We start from the raw sequence: 22287 nt of genomic DNA on the forward strand, positions 1-22287 counted from the left end.
ATTTCTAAAAACTTCTGGCTGACAATGAAAGTACTTTGCACTTGGTATAATATTCAAACTGCCAGTTGCTTCCAACTAATAAAGAACCTGTTTATGTTGATGGTAGATTTGTTCACAAAAGCATATAGAGACCATTCCAAAACTCTCCAGGATAATTGGTTTTCAGTCCTCCAGTTTCACATTAAAAATAACAACACACAAAATACTGCCCCTGCAACTGCCAACCTTATATCTTGGGCTTTTTTGGTAACTCTCTGACCCTTTATCTTACCTGCTCTCCTGCTAGCATCTAGCAGAGGTGTTCAAAAAATATGCATCCAATTGAAGGAAATTGCTCCATTTATGGCTACAACTGGAGTGCTGCTCAATTTTGTACTGCAATTTGGAACTAATGGCTAGAAATTGAACAATCCATATATTATACAGAGTTCACTGTGATGTCTAAATCTACCATTCAGTTTTTTTCATGTCTTACTGAGGATAGAGTGGCATTGAGATTTTTAAGGTCTGGCTTTTCATTGTGGCCTCAGAAATAGAGGCTCATAAAATGCTATTATTGAGGATAATAATAATATTGAGAGCAGCAAGCTCTGATGGGCCATGGGCAACGCTATAGGCAAACCCTTGCTGTATTAGTCAAAATCAAAGAGAAATGGACATAGGTAAAATGACAAATTTTATCCTAAGCTTTTAGAATTGGAAGGAAACTCAGAGAAAAATGTGTTAACTTAGCTTATTTGACAGATGAGGAAGGTGAATTCTGAGAGGCCATGGAATTGTCCAGGTTCACAGAGAATTAACAGTAAGGCTGTGATATTCTGGCCGCTGCCTCCTCCCCCGAGCTTCTCTACACTGACTCCTCAGTGAGTACTAAGGTCTGCACTTTGGAAAGACAGCAGAGGAACTGAGGGGCAGGCGCGCAGTCCAAAGCAAGTTACACAAGTGGAAGAAAACACAAAGAAAATGGTTAGTGCTTTAATGCCACATTTTTTTGAAGATCTCAGTAATTACCTCTATAAGACGCTCCTGCCTATTAAATGGCAGAGGTTCAAGAGGATTTTCTGGAATTTTTATATCTTCATCTCCTGTAAACCACAGACCAGCCTACATAAAAACAAAACAAAACAAAAACAAAAAAACAACGAAAATTATTAAAGTATGTGTTATGCTGAGATGTTCCTCTAAAAGCCTCAGAGACTGAGCCAATCTTGTCTCTAGAGCAGTTATCTCCCAAGTAGGATGCAGAAACCACAGGGGTGTAGGAGAAAATACTAGAACTCCGATTTACATTTCTTTTTATCTCATTCTTATGTAATTTTTATTTTTACATCTTTGATAATGTTCATAATGTATTATGTGCTGTTGTATATGTATATACTTTATAAATAAGTACCCATAGACTAGGAGTGCTGGCTCCTTTTTTTTTTTTGAGAGGCAGTCTCATTCTGTCGCCCAGGCTGGAGTGCAGTGGTGTGATCTCGGCTCACTGCAAGCTCCGCCTCCCGGGTTCACACCATTCTCCTGCCTCAGCCTCTCTAGTAGCTGGGACTACAGGCACCCACCACCACGCCCGGCTAATTGTTTATACTTTTAGTAGAGACGGGGTTTCACCGTGTTAGCCAGGATGGTCTCGATCTTCTGACCTCGTGATCCACCCGCCTCGGCCTCCCAAAGTGCTGGGATTACAGGCGTAAGCCACTGCCCCCCGTCAATGCTGACTATTTTTAATGATTGGATGAGGCTTGGAGGCTGCTACCCTGTATTAATCTTGCATTAGTCATATTTTGGAGGAGTCTGTGCCCCCATTAAAAATAGCTCACTTTCCTTATGTACTGTTCATGTCCTATCTGTTTGTGGAGACTTGCATGGTGCTGGTATACATTGCTGGTTTTAGAAAACTCTTTGTTAAGTAACTGAATAACTGACTCAAGATCTCGGTGACCTCTTGTTCATGACGTCCCTCTGTCTCAGTTTATAACTGACACCAATTAGAACTTCATTTCCGCAATGCAAGCATACTATTTTACCGTCCTAATGGGGCGTTTTCGACAAATCTTGTAAAATTTTGACCTCAAGTTATTTTGATTTTTCCACTGAAACAACATTGTGGGGGAGGGGTAGTGAGCTGGCAAGTGCTGATAATCTGTGAAAGGCATGCAGGCTGGTCAAGTGGGCCTTTCCAAATGGGGGTTTCAGAGGAGGGGGACCTGAGGGCGGAAGGGGAAAGGTCAGAGCTCAGAAAACAACCATTCCCAAAACACAGGCAGTGTTCAAAGAAGTATTGCTGAGTTTCTCTTAAACGCAGCATCCAGTTTTCTCTAAGAAACTCACACCTTTGGTAAAATAGTTTCCTGGTTTTAGCTCAGCACTTTGGTGAAAATTGCCAACACCCTTTGTTCTTCTCATATTTGTGCAAAAGAATATTCAAATTGATATCCTATGCTGATTGCCACATGCAATAAATAGCAAAGGTCAATAATTTCATGAGTGCGCACTTGTTAAAATCTTAAGACAGCTATGGAAACAAAGTAAGTTTTGCTCTGCTGCTTTTGTTTTCAAACAAAACCACCTCAACAAATTGTAAATCTACTTGGAAAATAAATGTAGCAGAACTCAAATAACCGAACACCTGTCTTGATCAGCCCTGAAAGAGCCTTGTCATAGTTTGTGTTTTTCCTTCTGGCTCAACTCTATGAGCCTGGAAACCTCAGAGCTCTCACACACAAAAAAGGAGGCCATGCATTAAGGAAGAAAAGGGAAGCAGGAATGTATGTGATTGGTGAAATACATGTGAGATGCAGGCACCTGGAGAATATTACTCTGTTTCAAAGTTAGTTCCTTCTGAAAGTTTCCCTCTTTCATGTCTACCAGCAATGTGAAATGGTGAGCAACATAATGACATTAATAAAGATCAAGTAAGTAAATCAGGCCCCTCTCTGTTATGAAATTTTGCTTTTACTCTTTTCTTAGTCAAACTTCTCAAAAATCAGTTGATTTTTCTTGTTTTCACTTTCTATAGACTCATTCATTTCCTCAACCCTCTGCCATCTAACTTCTGTAATTATTATTCCACCACAATTTTTCTAGCACAAGTTACCAGTTACATCCCACCTGCCACGTCCAATGACCAAGTATTACATACCCTACTGGGTTATCCATCACTTTCCTTGAGTGATCTCATACAATCATAAATTCAATAACCATTTATATGGTATTGACTCGTGATCCCTTCTGTATGGGCCATATTAGACTGGACATTTCTCTCTTCATTTCCCACAGATATTTCAAACTCAACTTCTCAGAAATAATCTCAACATTCATCACCCTCTCACCCCAAAGAGAAAAAACTTGCTCCTTTCCGTGTGTGTGTGTGTGTGTGTGTGTGTGTGTGTGTGTGTGTTTAAATCACTGTTCTTTCTACTCTGGGAGCTTAGAGTGTTGGACATTGGGCTTATTAAAAGCTTTGCAGATGATTCTAATGTACAGCCAAGGATAAGAACCACTGGTTAGGAACTCAGGAGAAGAACAAAAAAAATTATGTAACTGCTTTCAGAACCCTTTGTTCTCCTGGAAGTTCTGACTTTTTCAGGTCTTTTCCCTGGGGATGGAAGTCAGGCTTCTGCCTGGGGCTTTGACACTGCCTGTGCTGCCTCTGGGTGCCTAGATAAGGGCAGCTGAGAAGCAACGCACTGGCCTGAGACCTGGCAATGTAACATCAGTGAGTAATTCACTTCTTAGGTCACGAGTGTTCTGGTGTTATCAATGCCATCAGGTGCTGGTAACAACCTGCATATACTGCTCGAAAGTGATGGTGCCCAACTGCGCCTTATCCACAGCCTTGAATTTCTGAAGGGTCTCAAGGAGCTCCTCCTCCAAGGGAATAGGCCAAGGCATTGAGGTTACTAACAGGAACTTCCGCCAGTCCACAAACTCAGAGTTGACTGTTAATAAAGATGTTAATTCCTGTAACTAGAAGAAAGTTATAAAGTTATAAAGGTAGTTATAGATAGAAACTCACTGGTTGAACATCACAGTCTCTATAATATTCCAGTGACAGATCATCACTTATTTTTCAAATATTGAGCATGTGCATACTATATGTTTTAATTGGAAGTTCATTCATTTTTCATTCACTCACGTTTCATTGATTGCATATTAAATGTCAGACCCTATGCAAGTACTCGTTATTTTAGAACTATTGATGCATTGATCAAATAAGAATGCTTAAAGCTTTAAAACTCAAACAACATAGAAGCTTACTTCAGGTTGGGTAAGGTGCATCCAACTACTAGGAAAGTTGTTTGTGCCAAGGTTCAGGGTCACCAAATCGATCAGAATGTCAGTAAATGCTTTATTTCCTATTATGCCTATAATACAATGAAAAATATTTTGTCACTTGGTTTAGGTGATGGTTTTTATATTCTTTTGCTAAAATAGAAGTAATGAGTATTTGAAAAATCTCTTTATTCGTATTATATAAAATGGTAAGTTTTAAAGAAACAGAAGACATTTTGGAAATATAAAAATAATAATTTCCTGATGCTGTCTCATTATTGTTTCTCAACTAAGTCAAAATGTCTTTTTTGGCTTAGTAATAATTAAATCCAGATTGGGTAAAATTATAAAACTGCATACTTTTTAGTTTAGAGTGTTCTTTGACCTTTCACTCAGAATAGGCTGAATTTTTCAAAAAATATATGATTTTAAGGTTTCTTACATGCAGTAGAGCACAAGAGTAAAATATTTTGGCAAATATTAAATAAAAGTGTTCCAAATGCATGCAGATCACTACTACAATCAAGGTAATACATTTATCCTCATCTTGCCTTTTGGATCAGACCATATTTGCTTTTGTAAATGTAGAGAAATTTGAATTGTTAAATTACCAGATTGAAAGTGCTAATTTAGTCACCTAATTGACTCAGTATTCCTAAGTATTTCATGAAAGACCACTAACCTTTTAAATTATTTGCTCTTATGAACTAACCTACTTAACTCAATCTAAAAGAGATAGCTACCTTGTTTTTCACTTCAAATTGCATGCACATGCATTAAGAAAGAAGTAAGAAAACAAAATAAATGAATCTACTTAAAACAAAATATCTGGCTAACCAACACAAAGAGGTACCTTCTAGAACAAGGAGAGACTCCTAATGTGTATCCAGGGATCTTTCAGGTCCAGAGTACATAGCTATTCTTTGTTTTGGGAATAAAAAGAATGAAACATAGCCTTGCTATCCCAAGATTTTCTTTTTACATAGAAGTTTTTAGCATTTCTAAAAGTTCACATGAACTTTAGCATTTCCTCTAACCTCCGGGGAAATGCAATAATCCTTCTAAAATCTCAGTGCTTCAAACCAAATACACAATTTTGAGATTTGGAAGGTAATTTTCTCGGTAGCAGGAATGAAACCTTTCTTCTTTGATATAATTGGCCATTCAGCAGGCTGTTCAGAAATACATTCTGTATCCTTTTTCATTAAACTTAAGCATCCAGTTTTATAGACACGAGAACATTTTCCCAGATAGCAGAATTTTCAGTGATTTGTGGTTTATATGATCCTATGTTGGTTTTTAGATAAGTCAGACATAAATCAGTCATGTTCTTCAAGCTACAGCTGTTGGAACCGAACTGTCGATTCCCTCCTGGGCAGGGGTCGCCGCGAAGGATCACCGACACGAGATTCACGGCAGAGAGTTATTTATTACTAGCGTGCTAGGGTCCCAAGCTCTAAGTTGGCCCTGGGACCCCGAGTGCTTGTTACAGGTTGTTTATATAGGCAAACACAAGTTCAAACACAGCTTAAGGCGCGAAATTCAAACAAAGCTTTAGGCGCGTGGTAATTGGGTCTAGCTATGGCCTGAGCAAGGTGTCTTGTTCTAATTGGTTAGAGCAGGACCTTATGAGGTTTTTTCCTGGAGTTGCTGATTCCGGGAACTTCGAGGCAGGGTGGGACCCCCGGAATTGGCAGGGTGGGACCCCATGAGGTTGTTTCCCGGAATTGGCAGGGTGGGACCCTATCAGGGTGGGACCTTATTGAGGCAGGGTGGGACCCTATCCAGAGCCACCTGGTGTTAATTTTTTATATGAGGCCTAGTTTCTAAGTTTTATGAGGCCTAGTTTCATTCCCTCCTCTTTTTGTGTCAGAGGCTCAATCTTGAGCCTCTTCTTCAGTCCTGAGGGTCTGGTATTGTTGGGTCAGAACCATAGCATGTACTATGTTTAATCTATTTTTAATAAGGGTGAGTAAGTGGTTGAGTATGCATGGCCTGAAAGTCAGGATGAGCGTGAGCAGGATGAGGGGTCCTAAGATGGTGGAGATTAGGGTGCTAAGCCAAGGGGATTGGTTGTACTAACTTTTAAACTAATTTTGTTGAGATTTTTTCTCTTTTTTTTTCTTGTCTAATCTTTTTTAGTTTTGCCATAGAATGTTTAACTATTCTTGAATGATCTGCATAAAAACAACATTGCTCTTTTAGGGCTGCACAGAGCCCGCCCTCTTTTAGAAAGACAATTTCTAGTCTTCGTCGGTTTTGTAATACAACTTTAAACAGAGAAGTCAAGGACTCTTTAAGTTTTCTGATAGATTGTTCTATGGCTTTAAGGTCTTCATTTATGGCTACTTTAAGTTGTTGCAGATGATGGTTACCATGCACTAGGGCTGCTGTCCTGGTTTTAACTTTAGCCGCTACCTTAATTCTTAATATGTCAGCGAGGGTGAGGGAGATTAAGGGCGGGGAAGTGCTTTGAGGAGCTTTTAGTTGGGGCTTCTCCGATATGGAAACCGGGGGCTTCCTAGCTTCTAATAAAACCTGGTCTGGCTTTACTGCAACAGGGGCAGTGTCTGGATTGACTAATAGTCTGATTTGGAGGGGAATTTTAGGCGGGTTGTGCTGGTATAAATAGAGACTTTATATTAATTTTGTTGTTATTTATCTGTTATCAGATTTTGCCGCATCTTCAAACTTGATGCAAACCAGGTTGCAATTTTTTGAATATCGGGTTCTGGTGCAGCGCTGGACAAAGGACATGGTTATGTACCAGGGTTTCGTGGCCCATTTCCATTCTCCATCATTAGTAGTTATACAGGACCAACTAGCGCAAAACAGGGCATCTATTTCTCCACAAGTTTTTTTCATTTCTCCTGTCCTGAATCCGGGACAGGCATATAACCCGTTCCGGCTTACGGACACCCTTCTAGCCTGTTTTCTCCATTCTCCCCCTTCCATGTCATCTATCTTTGCTATTTTGTCTAGGTTGAAATAGAGGTCAGGGAACCAAGTCCCCATAGGAGCAATTTTTGAGGTTTTATCTAAGACCTCATGAGTACTAAAATCAATCACCTGCCAGGTGAGGTTATATGGCCGGTGGGGGTTATTACTGCCAGCGACGCAGGGAAGGAGGGCTAGTAACAAGCAAGGGGCTAGATACGAGAGAGTCTTATCTTGAGCGGGTCCTCGGAGCGTCGGAGTTTCCATGTCTCAGGTGGTGTTGGTCCGGGCGTCCCTGGAGCAGCCTTGGCGTGGGATGCGTGGATCCAAGTGGAGATTCCGTCAATCTTTATGGCTGTGGGTGTGGTCAGGAGAACAATGTAGGGTCCTTTCCACTGAGGCTCTAGTCCTTGAGTGCAATGTCGTCTAACGTAGACAGAGTCTCCCACCTGGAAGGGGTGACTGGTCTGTGGATGTCCTGGTTGGTACAGTTCTGCCAAGGGGGCCCAGATTTGGGCCTGTACTGCTTGGAGTCCTTTTAGCCGGGCCTGTAGGTCAGTCTTAGGATCGGAGGGGGAGAAGGAATTAAGCAAGGTTGACAAAGGGGGAGGTCCTCCGTAGAGGATTTCACATGGAGTGAGCCCAAAACGGTTAGGTGTATTCCGGGCCCTTAACAGAGCTAAGGATAGGAGGCATCTCCAATCTTTTAAACCAGTCTCTAAGGTCAATTTAGTAAGGGTCTCTTATTGTTCTATTCATTCTTTCTACCTGTCCTGAGCTCTGGGGTCTATAGGCACAATGTAATTTCCAATTAATCCCCAATATCCTGGCGAGCCCCTGACTTACCTGAGAAACGAAGGCCGGCCCGTTATCTGACTTAATTACCTTGGGAAGTCCGAATCTAGGAAAGATTTCTTCCAAAATTTTTTTGGCTACTATGTGTGCCGTTTCTTGCCGGGTGGGGTAGGCTTCTACCCATCCTGAAAAGGTATCTACAAACACCAGTAAGTACTTATATCTAGCATAGTGAGTTTTTACTTCAGTGAAGTCTATTTCCTAATAGACTCCTGGGCGGTTATCACGAGTTCGTTTCCTTTCTGGCACTCGGGTAGCCCCAGCGTTTACCTGCTGAGAGACCTTACAGGCAGATGTCACTTGTTCTACGAGGGTACTTGTCTTTGGGATTAGAAAGTCAGTTTTTTTAATCAGTAATTTTAGCTTTCAATTACTCAAGTGTGTCCAGGCATGCATCTGCTGGATCATTGCCAGGGCCTCTTTGGTCAGCACTGGGGGTTCGTCAGTGCTGCCAGTAGTTATGCCCCCGGGATTATTCTCTTGGCCCAGCCGTGGGGGCTGAGCCTCTTCAGGGACCCCTTCTGGGGGTCCGGCAGGTGACACAGGGCGGCTGGGCTGGGGGCTGCCCTCAGGACTGGGCTCTGTGCCTTCTTGCAGGGAACTTTCCGAATGGAAACTCTGGTTGCTGTTCTCATCATTGAGATCCAGCAGGATGAGAGGGCCACCCCCTCGGGGACTAGCGCCCCTGCCCCGACGTTCCCGGCCACGGGATCTCTTTGCTCCGCCACCTGCCCGCCTTCGCTCCTCCTCCTGGGGGTCCACCACTGGCACTCACTTGAAGATACGAAGGGAAGTGTCGCCTACAGTCACTCATTGCTTCTTTTATCTCTGGACCTTCTCGATGGTCGCCATTACCTTCTTGATGTCATCTTCGGCCCGGCTCCGGGTCTCGGCCCGTATGGTCTGGCCAGCCACGCTGGCGAGGCTGGGGCCGGAGCCGAGCCCGCGGCGGGGCCGCCTCCTGTCCGGCGGGCTTAGGCTTGGCGCCAGGCCCGGGCGCCGCGCTCTCGGCCTGCCGTCCCCCGGGGAGTTGGCCGCGCCTTCTTTCGTCCTTAACGCCTTCGCGAGTCCCCTGTTCTTTGCAGTAGGCATACTGGTCTTTTTCCACTTTTGGCCGCCTCCGCTTTTTTCCCTCTCTCCCTGGTCCTTTTTTTTTCACAACTGCCGCCAGGATTTTTGTTAAATGCTTATCTTTTACTTGGTTCTTACGATCCTCTCGCTCTATCTGTTCCTTCGCTAACCTGGCTTCCCTTTCCTCAGGGGTTTCTTTCTTATCTTGGCCAAATTTGTGGGGCGTTTTCCTGCCCCTTTGAGACCCGCCAACAGAGCCTGGCAATAGATTCGGAGACTCTCCCTACCTGGTGCCGTTTCATAGTCCTAGTCCGGGCGGGTGAGGGGAAATCCCTCGTCTATTTTATTGGGAAGTTGGGTTGGGAGGCCTCCTGGTCCTGGCACATTTTTCCGGGCCTCCAAGAGGACTCGCTGCCTTTTTCAGTGGTTAAGAGGACCTGCAGGAGTTGCTGGCAATTATCCTAGGTGGGCTGGTGGGTGAGGAGAATGGATTCTATTAACGAGGTTAGGGCCTGAGAGTCTTGGGAAAAGGAAGGGTTATGGGTCTTCCAGTTATAGAGGTCAGAGGCAGAGAAGGGCCAGTACTGGACTGTGTGACTGACAGTACGGAGGGGAAAAAGGGAGGATTGCTAAGTGGAAGGGCCTTCTGGGTCCTCAGTCCACCGCAAGGGGAGACGAGGAGGTGTCGGCGGCGGCATCCGAGGGGTGAGTTTGGGCGGGGCTGGAGAAGGAGACGGGGTGGAGGGAGGGGCCGAGGGAGAAGTTGGAGAAAGGGTAGGGGCCGAGGCGGTAGAGGAAAGAGCTGGGGACAAGACAGGGGGCAAGGGTGAAGCGTAAGGTGGAGGTCCCAGAAGGGGGTTCTGAGGTGGAGGAGGCAGGGGGTCAAGAAGGAGGAGATCCCTCTGGGGTTCATCTGGGAGGACTGGCTTAGGCGGGTCTGGATTCCGATTCTTTGGGGCTTCTAAGGCAAGGAGGGTAGATTGGGATGGGGAAGGGGGATGGAGGAAGGGTTTCACCCAAGAGGGAGGATTTCGGACCAGATCCTCCCAAATAATTATGTAGGCCACCTGGTCCGGGTGTCCGAGTGGCCCAGGATCCATCACTGTTGCTTTAACCTGTAAGATAATTGGGAGGTCAAATGTTCCATCCCGGGGCCACCCAACATGGAGGGTAGGCCACTTGGACGAGCAGAATTTTCGCCATCGTCCCTTACGGACTTCTATGGAGAGGTTGTGGGCTCGAGCCCGAACGTCAGGGAAGTGAGTCAGGGTCAGAGACAAAGGAGTCGTCAACGTCTGTCTTATTTCGTCCACGTATAACAAGGACAAAACAAAAGTAACAAAAACAAAGACCAGACAAGTAAGGAGAAGCCGCGCGGCCAGAGAGTAGCGCCACAAGATTACAAAATATTCAGACAGCAGGGGCGACCTGCCTACAGATTTGAGGAGGCTGACCGAGTCATCAGCCTTCTCCCAGACTACCGCCAGGGCGTCCCCCAGGGCGTGAGTGGGAAGGTGCCGGACACGTCTGTCCCCCTTCCCCACTTAATTCAGAAGGAGTACTGCCCAGAGTTCAGAGTTAGCCGGCAAGACAGACAGAACAAAACGAAAGTACCTGGTAGGTCCGTTCAGTCAGCAGTCCGTGGCCCGGGCCAGATGGGTCTCCGCCGGATGGGTCGGGGGTCCTCGGACGACCCCACTTCCCGGCCAACGCACCAAATGTTGGAACCGAACTGTCGATTCCCTCCTGGGCAGGGGTCGCCGTGAAGGATCACCGACACGAGATTCACGGCAGAGTTATTTATTACTAGCGCACTAGGGTCCCAAGCTCTAAGTTGGCCCTGGGACCCCGAGTGCTTGTTACAGGTTGTTTATATAGGCAAACACAAGTTCAAACACAGCTTAAGGCGCGAAATTCAAACAAAGCTTTAGGCGCGTGGTAATTGGGTCTAGCTATGGCCTGAGCAAGGTGTCTTGTTCTAATTGGTTAGAGCAGGACCTTATGAGGTTTTTTCCTGGAGTTGCTGATTCCGGGAACTTCGAGGCAGGGTGGGACCCCCGGAATTGGCAGGGTGGGACCCCATGAGGTTGTTTCCCAGAATTGGCAGGGTGGGACCCTATCAGGGTGGGACCTTATTGAGGCAGGGTGGGACCCTATCCAGAGCCACCTGGTGTTAATTTTTTATATGAGGCCTAGTTTCTAAGTTTTATGAGGCCTAGTTTCAGGTGAAGGCCTTTGAAAGCAGTTCTCAGAGCACTCTTATGAAGAGGAGAATTGTGATAAAAGTGATAAATGCTGTGAAGGAGATCTTTGACATCATTGTACAGAGGAATGTTCTGGAACACCACTTTGTAAGATAGTTCAAGGTGATGTGCAAAGCAATATACAGTCTGTACACATGGTTGTATTTCTCTTAATAGCAGGGCCACCTCATTGTTCTCTCCCTCTATGCCATGGGTACCATCACTTCCAAAACCAACCAGCTTCTTTGCCCAGTCTTGGCTCGACAGTCTAAGTTGAAGATTTATCTCTAGAGTTTTCTCAGTGGCATTTTTTATTGCCAGAGGATCATTTCTTTCTACTGTCTGTATCCCAACAAATTGACAGTGCACTTTTCCTGCATGTGCAAACTGCACATAAACAAGTTCGACTTCTTTGATTGAACTGTCTGTGATTCCATCACTGATGACAGAAAAAAATTTACTTTTTCTAGTTTCTCTCTTAGATTTTTTCGTTCTACTTCAGCAATAAAGTATGTAAACATTCTTGCTGATTTTTTAGTTCTGAATACTGGGCCAATATCAACACCTTTCATATCATCCAATTTGCACATCCAAATAAAATCTTTGAGGGTACATCCGGTCTTGGCAATAGCATGGCATGATCTGAATAAGTTCTCTACTCTCCCGAGGGTTACTTTGCTCATGGTCCTCATCATTAGTTTGGTGGTGGCTCTGTTCACTGGAGAGCTACTTTGTTGCTTCCATTAATGAAGCCTTGGCATGAGCCTCGCTGAGTTGATGTGCATTGAGAAATTCAGTCCTAAAGTTGTCAGTACCATAAAAGAAATTCACTTGACTTCCCCCTGACTTCACTCCATGCTTACGACACAGGGCGCAGAACATAAGATTTAATAGCTCATCATATATAAGCCATGAATATTTTTTAAGCCAAATTTTCAAAACTTGATGGCTTCTCTTTGGAAGGTAATGGTCAAGCTTCCGTGGCCTTTTCTGCTTTTCGGTGACTTTATTCACATCATCCGAAGGATTCCTGCCTTTAAAATAACTCCACGTTGTTATTTTAAGTAATCACAATTTCTACCCTCAGTTTTGCTTAATCTCTGACCCCCACATTTGCTCACTATTTTTGGAAAAATTTTATTGAGTGCTTATTACTTACCAGGCATTCCGGTAAGTGCTTTAACTAGTTTATATCACAGAATCCTTACAATCCATTACCCCTATTATTTAGTTCAGAAAATGTACTGACTATTATTATCACCGTTTTATAGATAAGAAAACTGGGGCACAGGGAGGTTTATTAAACTGTCCAATGTTGCAGTGCTTGTAAGTGGTGGAGCTGAGATTCACCAGTAGCCCGACACTCCACAGCCTGTTTGTACACGTCCCTCTTCCACGTGTCTTGTATGAAGAAAGGACTGCTATGTTCTTCTTCGCTTTAGAATCCATTTCTCCAGGCATAAGAGTGACATGACTTTTAGCTAAAATTTTCTTCCCTTGGTGAGAAAAAGGAATAATAGAGCTTGCATGGTAGTGTGTCTGCAAGATCTGCCTTGGACATCCCTTCCCTCCTGCCTAAGTCCTACCTTCTGTTGCAATGCCATAGCAAACTTGTTAATTTACAAAAAAAGGATGTGAAGCTTTGAAATCCTTGCCAGGTGGTTTTGTAAAGGAGCTGTGCCTCATGCCTCATCTTTTTCTTTCCCCCGAAGGTCTAATTTTTGACACATATTTGATTATTTGTCAGACAAGCGGACATATATTTATCTGAACAGAAGGATAAAAAACTAAAAACTACACAAAACAAAGTCCTCAAGTACCAGTTTCTCCCTGAAGGCAGAGATCCTAGACCACGTATATGTGTCCCTTCTTCACATTCTTTGATGCTACTAATCATTAGATTATATTGTCCATTTTATCATATAATAAAAAATTGAATGTGTTTACTAAAATATTTCATGTTGACATATATTCAGGGTTTTTTTTGTCAATACTTTATGGTTCTAGGGTTTGACCCCTCTGACTAGAACTAAATAATGTGCTTTGTAAGTCTGGCTGACTGCTAAGCACTTGGTAGATGCTTAGGAAAATTTATCTTCTTTCCTAATTGGTTTTCATGATTTCCTATCTCAACCTCTTTTAATTGAAAACCTTGACATTAGTTGATCTGTCTCTGCCTTTCATACCTTATTTGGGTCTATCTTCTCCTTTACGTTCTTTTTTTTTTTGAGATGGAGTCTCGTGATGTTGCACAGGTTGGAGTCCAGTGGCACGATCTCGGCTCACTACAACCTCCACCTCCTGGGTTCAAGCAATTCTCCTGTCTCAGCCTCCTGAGTAGCTGGGAATACAGGCACCTGCCACCACACCCAGCTAATTTTTGTATTTTTAGTAGAGACAGGGTTTCACCATATTGGTCAGGCTGGTCTCAAACTCCTGACCTCAGGTGATCCACCCACCTCAGCCTCTCAAAGTGCTGGGATTACAGGCGTGAGCCACCACGCCCAGCCTCTCGTTTGCTTTTTAGTCAGTCTTTTGAGGCTGTAATTAAAATAGACCCCTGGTTTTGCAAATTCTAAATGTTACTGTATTTCATTTAAAATTAGTCTCCTTGTAGTTGACAGCTACTGCCTTCATTTTCTTACTCAAACATTGGGCTACTTGTCAGTCTTCCATATTAGGCCTGTTGCACTATGCCTGGGGGCTGCTCACATGATGCTGGTGAATAAATGAATAAAGAAATGAAAAAATAAAGTATCTTTTTGTTAACATCTCTTTTTGTCTCTGTCTCAGAGACAGAGGGTACACATTCAGAACTCTAGGCTGTCGTGGTTAAGCTAGATCATTTAGCAGCATGGTTTTTACAGGAGTTCAAAGGCAGAAGTAGCTATTGCTGCCTATGTGAGTCAGCATGAGGGTTAGCCCAGAGGCTTTTGAAACTGAACTTTCCAGGAAGAAAAGGAGGGGAAGGGTATTCCAGGCAAAGGGGAAAATGGAGCAGCTGTGGAGATTCTGAGATTGCATGACATATTGAGGGAGCATGGTAGCTCATGGCTGTACTCCCAGCACTTTGGGAGGCTGAGGTGGGAGGAGCACAAGCCCAGGGGTTCAAGACAGCATAGGCAACACAGTGAAACCTCATTTCTACAAAAGAAAAGAAAAGAGAAGAAAATTTAAAAAACAAATTAGCTGAGCATGGTGGCAGGCACCTGTAGACCCAGTTACTTGGAAAGCTGAGGTGGAGGAGGTGTGTTGAGGCTGCAGTGAGCCATGATTGTGCCACTGCACTCTACCCTGAGCTACAGAGTGAAACCTTGTCTAAATATATAAATATACATATATGTGTGTGTGTGTATATGTGTATATATATATAAATTTAAATTTAAAAGTAAATTTAAAATTAAAATTTACATTTAAAAAATAAAATTTAATTTCCAATACTGATTGTGCTAGTTTCAAAACAGAATTTTAGTTCTATGGACAGATTTTCCAAAAGATATTACCTTGAATTCTGAGTATATACTTTCATTTGTCTAACGTAAGTTGTCTGGCTTCAGAATACCTGTGTGTTTCATTCTGAAGACACATTTGAAACTCTACCCATAAACAGTTTTAACAGGTCTAAAGCCTTCTAGATTCACTACTGCATTTCTGCGATATGAATCTGACCTAATGGAAAGAGTTCGCCCATTGAAAGAAGCAAAGGCAGATGGGGGCCATAGTCCTCTTTGCTGTAATCCCCATATTTTGCCACTTGCTGTGATAATTCTGTCAATAACACCTATTCTTCTATAGTATTCCCTTCTCTAAGAAATCTTTCGGTATTTCTTGATTTGGGTTAATGTCAGACTAACTTAGACAATTTTCAGATCAAAATACTTACCTGCAAATACATAATATTGTATTTTAATAATTTTCTCACAGGCACTAAGACTGGTAAAATCCATAGAACTTTCTAGTTACTCCTTTCAGGCAACCAACCACTCCGGTGCCCTTATTCCTGCCTCTGGGTTCTTTGAGGCTTTGCAGAGAGACTGACAGTGCCTGCCACTCTCTCACACATAGCCTCTTCCCTGCTCCAATCCATTCTCCACGACACTTGGCTCTAAATGCCTTTGAAAATCCTTTCCTACATGTCATTTGCAAGCCACTTGAGACTTCACAACCTGACCACAAGCTCTCTGTGGTCCCATCTCCTGCCTCTTGTTTCTTCACAGTTCCCTCAATACGTCATGCAATCTCAAAATCTCCACAGCTGCTCCATTTTCCCCTTTGCCTGGAATACCCTTCCCCTGCTTCTCTTCCTGGAAAGTCCAGTTTCAAAAGCCTCTGAGCTAACCCTCCTGCTGATTCACATAGGCAGTAATAGCTACTTCTGCTTTTGACCTCCTGTGAAAACCATGCTGCTGAATGATCTAGCTTAACCATGACAGCCTAGAGTTCTGAATGTGCACCCTCTGTCTCTGAGACCAGTCATTAAATCCATGGGTCTCGGCCGGGCACGGTGGCTCACGCCTGTAATCCCAGTACTTTGGGAGGGCGAGGCAGGCAGATCACGAGGTCAGGAGATCGAGACCATTCTGGCTAACATGGTGAAACCTCGTCTCTACTAAAAAGACAAAAAAAATCAGCCGGGCGTGGTGGCACGTGCCTGTAATCCCAGCTACTCGGGAGGCTGAGGCAGGAGAATGGCGTGAACCCGGGAGGCGGAGCTTGCAGTGAGCCGAGATCGCGCCACTCCAGCCTGGGCGACAGAGCCAGACTCCATCTCAACAACAACAAAAAAATCTATCTGTCTCCAAAAGGGATTCAAAAAAGGGGTCCTTGCCAGCTTCTTAGAGCAATGTTACAGGCCTTAAACAAATGCTGCCTCTTTTGAAGAAAAAGAGAGGGTGTAGAATTTGCTAAACTATGTTCTCTTCAGGTAGCTTCTCAGTAGAAGCAAAAATAGCTATGAACCAAATCTCTGCAGGCATTTCATAGAGTACCGATGGGCTTACAAGGAAAAAGGGTTCTATGGCTTAAGTGTGGACAGAGGAACATTGCTAAAGTATTCTAGTTTCAACAGAATCCAAATTGCTTCCATCAGAAAAAGGCTGTCTTCCTTACGTACTTGGCATTTGATGTTTGGAGACAAGATGTACCTACCCAGAACTTACTGGAGTACACAAAATTAATGTTTTTGTTTGGAATGCTTGTACTCCCTAGGAAGCCACATTACTTTATGATTTAATTCTACCAGGTGATGTACATTTTTTTTTGGAAGTACTCAGCGGTAATATTGCAAATGCCTACTAGGGTATTTCCATCTTCAAGACACCAAGCTAACATTTTGGATAATAGACTACTTTGTATCAATATTGTATAATATTATATATTATATACTAATATGACATTACTATAATTATATAATCAAGTCACAATGGCTTATATGATTACACTTAAATTGCACATTCTATGTGCTATGCTCTTTCTAAGCACTTTACATATATTAATTACTTTAATCCTCATAACAACCTGATTTCAATACATGGAATATGTATCATTATTATTCTTATTTTACAGATGCAGTAACTGACACAGAGAGAAATTTAGTAACTTGTCCAAGATCATATGACAGTCATTTGACAAGAGGTGAACTTGAGAAAGAACCGTTTGGCTCTAGACATCCCATCATAGACTGAGGTGGATAATAAGTGAATTAACATATGAAAATGTTAGCAAAGGATCTGACACATAGTGACCAGGTCAAATTGGCTATTGTTATAATTCAGAAAATATTCAGTAGATCTAACTCTGCCGGGAGTATGCTCATAGGAATGATTCCTAGGATACGCGATGGAAAGAATGGTTTGCTAATTCATTAGCTTTCTTTTACTCATGCTGTTCTCATGCTTCTAAAGTATGGATCTTTGCTAAGTGGCAGGAAAAATGCAAGTGTAATCAACTGTTTCATTGCATTTTGCATGATCTCATTTGATTATCATGTATAAGGTCATTATTTTTCTGGTATATTTGTGTCAATCATATCAATAAATACTATTTTAGGTCTCATCATTACCTTTACCAAAAGAGAGGTAGAATCATCATTAAGTGGCAGAATTTGACCAGAAAAGGAGTGTTGAATATGTTACAATACATGATGCTTTTCAATTTTATGTTTTCTTTAGTGAGGGCTATTTTAATGAAGACTTTTGTTTTCGAAGGAATTAAACAATATGTAGCAGAAAACCCCTGAAGCTTTAGTTCTTTCCATTTACATCCTGATACCATCTTGTCACAAGAATTTAACCCATTCAGCCATTGTTTTAATAAAAGATTAAATAATAATCCAATAATTGCATTTGTGTGGCATGATTAAAACTTGCAAAGTGTAATTTAGTAACATCAGTGCTCCTTATAAATCTGCTAAAAAATCTTACCATGGGCATAGTAACATAATGGCTATTATATGCAAATATGTATGCTTCCCCCACAAAAAAAATCCATCTGTGTTAACATATTTTAGTGAACTTGAAAGTTGCATCTTAGATATTATATGTTACATGGGCATATATGAAATAATATAGGAAAATGTTTATATTTCTTGGCATAGAAATAATAGCAAGTTTGAGCAGGAAGTTCTGCAGGATCACACATTTGAAACACACCATGTTCAGTCAGCTCCTCCATACTCTCAAACCTGTTATCACTCAGTAAGATTGTCTTTTGAAATTGTAGAGTTCTAGGGTAAATACAATGGAAGGTATCATAAAGGATTGTTTTCCATTTCTTGGAAGAAATACAACAAAAGCCTTCATTTAAAAGACGGATGGGTGTGTATCATGTTTCTTAAGTGAACAATTGCCAAATGGGGTAGAAAAACAAAAAAGTCAGAGTATACTTTGTGGGGCCAGAAGAGACGGGGAAAAGGGGTGAGCAGCAGTTAATGGGTTTTCTGAGGCATGGCCATTGTCAATGTTTGGAGCCTGATTTCAAGGGTATCAGTAGAGAACCTCCAATTCTGTGACTCTGGGAAGCAGAAAATGGAATAGTACTTTTCTCTGCCCTCTGTAAGAATAGTAAGAATAATAACAATGAACATTACTCCTGTCAATCAAATTCCCAACACTTATTAATTTTAGATACACCTAAAAAGCAATATATGCAATACATAGTTTTTCAAATGGTATAATTGAGTTAATAGAGAAAAGAGTCTAAACTGTTTGCCCATAGACCATGCATAACTCACTTTGAATGATCACAATCCCCAATTCCTACAGTATTGTATAGCCTTGTAAATTCTGTGTTAATTACAACTGTTATTCTTGCATATGGGTTAATTCTCCAGCTTGGCTGGGTGGAGGTGGTTCCTCAGACAGAGAAAGTCTCCTCTTCCATTCGCCTGAAGTTCATGCAGTTGGAGAAAGAAAAGCAGAGCAGTCTCCTAACCGTTTCCCAAACATCATGCTCCTATCCTCACGCTTCTTGTCTGCAGGGTTTCCAGCAGCTGTTTCCCTAGCTGTAAACATTCTCTCTAGCCTTGCCACAAAATCTCTTTACCCTCTTCAATTTCCCCTCCTAAGTTTTGCTCCACAAACTTTTCTCTGACCAATTTCAGGGCACACTGATGCTTTGCATTCTTGAGCACTTGAATAACATTCATATTGTGTCCCACAAAGAACTCTAATAGTTGTTCATATTTCCTTCTTCTTTGCTTGCCTTTTCAAATTAAACTCTCAGCTCCTAGAGCAAGTGGTTTCCTTTTACTCTGCTTTTTAAAAAATAAAAATTAAAAAAAAAAAAACTCTTTCTGTTTCTCCCTCCCTCCCTTCCTATATTTCCTCTCCCTCCCTTCTTATTTCTCCCATAGTCTGAAAACATTTATCTGTCGACATCTTTGTTTCCCAAGGGTTTCTAGAGTTAATCTTCTGAGACACATGTCAAGTTATAGCTGCTATTTTTTAAAATTAATTAATTAATTTATTTATTTTATTTTTATTTTTTTTTTGAGACGGAGTCTCGCTCTGTCACCCAGGCTGGAGCGCAGCGGCCGGATCTCAGCTCACTGCAAGCTCCGCCTCCCGGGTTCCCGCCATTCTCCTGCCTCAGCCTCCCGAGTAGCTGGGACTACAGGCGCCCGCCACCTCGCCCGGCTAGTTTTTTGTATTTTTTAGTAGAGACGGGGTTTCACCGTATTAGCCAGGATGGTCTCGATCTCCTGACCTCGTGATCCACCCGTCTCGGCCTCCCAAAGTGCTGGGATTACAGGCTTGAGCCACCGCGCCCGGCCTAAAATTTATTTTTAAAATTTTAGTTGAAATATGAGCTATGGATTTGAGGTTGGATCCAAGAAAGTATTATGATTAGCATCATGGATACTAGGGTCCCTTCTGAAAGATATTATAAGTGGATCATAATTTTCAAAATCCACTTCTACCTATGCAAGTGTCCCCAGATGCCTTTAGTTTTTACCTATTAATTGAGTGATTTCCTCCCAGTCACCAGAATGTAGGATTAAAGCAAACCACATGTCATGATTAGAATCCATTTACACATATCTTTTTATTTTATGTGTAAAATAATGGCCTGGATAAAATGAAGAGAAAAAGCAACTCTGAAGAGGGAAGTACATAATAACAGGGCATTGTGAAACTCGCACCATGGAGAAGAGGGTGCACTCTGCCTGACCAAAGGACTGAAGGGATTTCATGGGCTGATTTGTAAAGTCGAGATTTTTTGTACCTGCTGATGGCCATGTTTCCTTCATGCCCAAATGCTGCCAAACAGCACCTCTGTCCCTCCACAGCTGAAATATTAGCTTTTATACCTTGGAGCTGTAAAGCCTGCTCTAGCTGATTTGATGAGCTGACATATCAAAGCACAAGGCTCACCCAGGCACACACATATACACCAATTTCACCCACTGGGCTTGGCAAGGAAGCTTTCAGACTTAGAGTAATGCTCTTTTTACTAATGATATATGATGTGTATGATGTGAATTTCTAGAAATACTGAACTTTTTTTTAAAAGTAACATTGTATTAATACTAAAGTCAGTTGATTATGCTACAGGCAAAAGTAATAATTTCCCAATAAGTAGTATATGTTGAAAGATGAAAGAAATCTGCTTATGAGAGGCAACTTAGTTCAGTGAGAAGGGGCAAGAACTTTGGATCTGCAGAGTTCTGAATGACATATGATCATAGGCAAAAAATCTGCTAAACTCCTCTGCGAGTCAGTGTCTAGACCTTTAAAGTGGAGATGATAATCCTATGTGATCTGTCTGAATTACTTGAGCTATCAATTGACAGAACTCATTGAAGAATATCTGGAAGTAGGACAAGCCTGAATAGAAAAAGCCTGTGCAGATGCTGGAGGTCCATGCTGATAAAATGTGAAAGAGCTAAAATTGTTGTGTGCAGAACACATTTACACATACACATGAACAAACTAGTTAATTAAGCCAACATTTTCTGACAGCTTATTTGATTCTGCTTATGGTCTACAAGCACTGAGGGAAAAGGCCAACATAAAAGGGAGATCTTCTATTCCCTGGTCTCCCCTCAGAGAGACACAAACTCATAATCTCAATACAATATCTAAACTAGAAGTATGCATAAAGTCTTTCTGTAAGCTGCCAAGTGGAGTAATACTCAAATATACAAACCTGTCAGCAAGGGGCGGGGAGGACAGGAGAGGGAATTACCAGGAATGAAGATCACCACACTGCTCAAGCATTATTCACAGTGGGTTCTGCTTGTTTAATTAGGGTCTGTGCTGTATGAAACAAATATTTAATAAACTAGAACAAAGCAAGGACATGTTTTAGTGCTACACGATCCCATAGAGCTGATTTTACTTGCTGGCAAGTGATTGCTGTCCTGGTTAATCTTAACCTTTTTTTGTGCTCTTTTCACAATAATTATTTTTCTTACCTTTAGGTGCCATATCTAAGAACTGATCCCGAAGATTGTCAAGCTGTTCGATGGTCAGGGTGCCATCTTCTTCCTTTTCTACAGGTGGAGGACGTATCGGTGGGGGAGGATCTGGAAAGACTTTTACATTGCCATTAATGAAGAAGTCTTCTTGGTTTAAATAAAGTTCATTCTGAATTTTTGTAGATGTTTCAATGTGATAGCGAGCTACGTCAGTTAATTTTTCTACACTGAAAGTGGTAAAATGGATAGCATTAACCCCATGAAAGATACTATTAGATTAATAAAGTTTGCTTATAAGACATACACACAAAAGTAAACACATTATATAGCTGTTAGACAACTCCATCTGCATGCTTATAAATTTCAATTTGTCCCCAAATCTATTTTGTAAAAAGGCAGGGTATAAATAAATGCAGATTAAATAGAAAATGCATGCTTATTAAATAGCTAATAGTTACACATTTTACACAAAACTGAACTTAAAGAGAATCTATTAAATATAGTTTTTAGTAGTATTAGAATATATTTTACTACGTAAGAAAGATTATATCAAGGGTTATATTTCATTCTAAGTATGAACCAGAATAAGGTTATATGGCACAATACTCTGTAAAACATGACTATTAGAATAATACATTTATTTGGAATAAGGATGAATTATGAAGTGAATCAAGTTCGATAATGTATTTCTAGAAGGGTGGCTTTTCTCTATTTCTGTCAAGAAGTTTGATGTTATCTAAAACAAATGATATCAGAATAGCCTCTTTTGCATATAATCCATTGAAATTGCTTTGCTGTCTTCATGAAGAATAACAATTCCTAGCTAGATCACATGGTAAAGGAGCAACAGTTGGGAACCACTATGATGTGGTAGAAAGAGTACTGGAATCTGAGTTCTCATCCTAGGACACTCTCTAGCTACAGATCCTGGGGCAAGTAACCTAAGCTCTCTAAATTTCCTTGTCTTTGCAATGGAATCAACCACAC

At 41.8% G+C, this 22287-nt stretch overlaps 1 protein-coding gene across 8 annotated transcripts in view; it reads right to left on the reverse strand.

Annotated features, from left to right (window-relative positions):
• Positions 1–22287, reverse strand: part of LOC105473062 (sperm flagellar 2) — a 366010-nt gene that overhangs the window by 16257 nt on the left and 327466 nt on the right. For 6 of the 8 annotated variants that reach the window (XM_011726675.3, XM_011726676.3, XM_011726674.3 and 3 more), the window contains 4 exons: positions 21298–21527; positions 4261–4367; positions 3787–3969; positions 1012–1104 (listed from right to left, as the gene is read on the reverse strand). In XM_011726675.3, the coding sequence (XP_011724977.2) occupies positions 1012–1104; positions 3787–3969; positions 4261–4367; positions 21298–21527 (613 nt within the window). Of the gene's footprint in view, positions 1–1011; positions 1105–3786; positions 3970–4260; positions 4368–7621; positions 7773–13845; positions 14100–21297; positions 21528–22287 lie in introns of those variants that run through there. The other 2 variants (XM_071099024.1, XM_011726679.3) reach the window with 2 other exon arrangements.

The sequence above is a fragment of the Macaca nemestrina genome, chromosome 6 (genome assembly GCF_043159975.1).
Source record: "Macaca nemestrina isolate mMacNem1 chromosome 6, mMacNem.hap1, whole genome shotgun sequence".
Taxonomy (NCBI): Eukaryota; Metazoa; Chordata; class Mammalia; order Primates; family Cercopithecidae; genus Macaca; species Macaca nemestrina.